Source organism: Limulus polyphemus, unplaced genomic scaffold (genome assembly GCF_000517525.1).
Source record: "Limulus polyphemus unplaced genomic scaffold, Limulus_polyphemus-2.1.2 Scaffold4126, whole genome shotgun sequence".
In the NCBI taxonomy this organism is placed as follows: Eukaryota; Metazoa; Arthropoda; class Merostomata; order Xiphosura; family Limulidae; genus Limulus; species Limulus polyphemus.
Window position 1 is genome coordinate 53,997 of NW_013669736.1, and position 2,195 is coordinate 56,191.

General features: G+C 31.3%; 1 protein-coding gene across 1 annotated transcript in view; it reads right to left on the minus strand.

Annotated features, from left to right (window-relative positions):
• Nucleotides 1-1,817, minus strand: part of LOC106470629 (mannose-6-phosphate isomerase-like) — a 34,085-nt gene extending 32,268 nt beyond the window's left edge. The window contains 2 exon segments of the mRNA XM_022399257.1: nucleotides 144-217; nucleotides 1,524-1,817. Of these exon segments, the coding sequence (XP_022254965.1) occupies nucleotides 144-177 (34 nt within the window). The 5' untranslated portion in view covers nucleotides 178-217; nucleotides 1,524-1,817.
• Between the last annotated feature and the right edge of the window lie 378 nt (nucleotides 1,818-2,195).

Consider the following 2,195-nt stretch of genomic DNA (forward strand, 5'->3'; position numbering starts at 1 on the left):
TCATAACAGCATTATTATTTGCTTGAAATATTAAACCAGAAGAAAATATATATAATTTTTCTTAGCTATCATACTAGTGTAACATGTACTTAGATGGTTCAAGATAAAAATAAAAGCTTCAATTTTAAGTAAATAAAACTTACCTCTTGGGGATAATACTTCTGTTGTTCCTGACATGTTTATATTTAAATATGAGATTCTTAACTTTTCCTACTACCTGAAAATTAAAAAAAACTACTTATAATTTTTTAGGAATATGTTTATGTGATTTTCTTTTTCTATATGCACTACAACATGTTCACACTATGTAACATTAATAAGATTTGGTCATTTTTGTACCTTCAATAAATGCTTACAGTGAAAATAATAATTATGAACAAAAACAGACATTCTGTCAACTGAGGTCATCTTTCAACATGGTGAACAAAGATCATCAACTCTAGTTAAATATTACCTTTCACATCGGTACACTCATCCAACATACACCTGCAAAAAAATGAAGCTAAAAGAATATGCCACACTATAAGATAAACCAATCAAAAAGTTCATAACTCTAAAAGTAGTTTGCTAAAAATAAAACTTAATCTTGACTTTTAAGTTTTATACTTATTACTTTTAAAATGTCAATCCCTCTTTAATCCAAGTAATTTTCGAATTTTAGCATGAAAATACACATTCCATGAGATATTTATATAAACTTTAATAAATGTATCTCTAGTTCTTTTTCTGTTCTACTAAAGAAAAAAGGTTATGTCTTTAAGCCTCGTTTCATAGCTAAAATTTCTTAAAACTGGTATCATTTAACCCAAGAAGGAATTCCATCCATTCCACCATATTACTTCTACAAGTAAGTATCTACAAATAAACACACTATCACAAAAGAACAAGGAGACAAGAGTAATAAACCAATGTAGTTGCTAGTAGTGTGACAAACAATATTTTAGGATGTTATCTACAGCAGTGTTGCCAGTGAGTTTGATTTTTCCACAAAATTGGGCTACTTGGATAAATATAGCCAAAGTAAGTAGTGAGTCATGTGTAAATATTTTGGGCTATTTTTAACAGGTTATTTTAAAATAATAATAAAAATGACTTTGTAGGGTGCCTTTTAATGTGCAGTTTTTCCCATATTGCCTCATAAATTTGCAACTTGAAATTGAATGAAAATGGCTAGCTTTGCCTGTTTTATTTTTGAGTTTAGCTTAGTGGATAGCCTATATGGACCAACAGATAGTCTAATTAAAGTGTTCAAAATTGTTAGAACTAGAAGCTCAGTCTTCCTGTAACTTGCATGTGGTAAAATGAAAACGCTGGAAATACAGACATGAGTATTACTGGTGACACGTTTAAAATTTGAAAGCTGAAGTCATATAAAATGTAGGCTTATTCTTTGAGTTTGACGAAATTATTTTTTCCGTAACAACTGCTGTGGTGTTATATTGAAAAAATATATGAAAAATACAACTTGCACCTATCCTGAGATTTGGGCTACGGTTTGTGTTAACAATAACAAAGGAACTCACAAGTTACAGCGTATGTTGTAGCAGTACTATTGAAATTCTTTAGTTTTTTTACGTTGAGCATCTCCGTAACTTAAGTATAGAAGGCACTGGAGACTGGAGTGCAATGGAATCGGAGAATATAATTTGGAAATAACAATAACGGGCTAAAATTGAAGCCAACACATTCTAATCCTCGACCTTGAAACAGATGCAGAGTAAGTCAAGTAAGTAGATCTAATTTATAAGTTGACATAAATTTTTTTAACTATTTAAACAGTGGAAAATCGGGATTTCGCATACAATTTTTTTAAACTGAAGTAAACAAAACAGCATCATGTTCTTACTCCTAGCACTTACTTTTTAAGTTTTAAGCGAAACTTTTGAAGTAATAATACTGTTGCGTCAGCGAGGTCACGTGACTAGTATCACGCCACTCATTATCTCGAACCTTCGGGAATTATCGGGAGATTACTAGATTGGGGGTAGTCTGGTATATATAAGATGGTCACAGCGTGACGGGACGACAATGTAATGAGTAATTGAATGTATGCGGACAAAATATTGTTGGCCTCGTGAGACGTGAATTATAGTGTTGTTATAGAGCGACTGTTGAAATTAAGTGTATCGTAAAGTTGTATTCGGAAAGAATAAAATAGTTTTATTAAGAAAGGACTTGTGTCGCTAAAGTTTCGT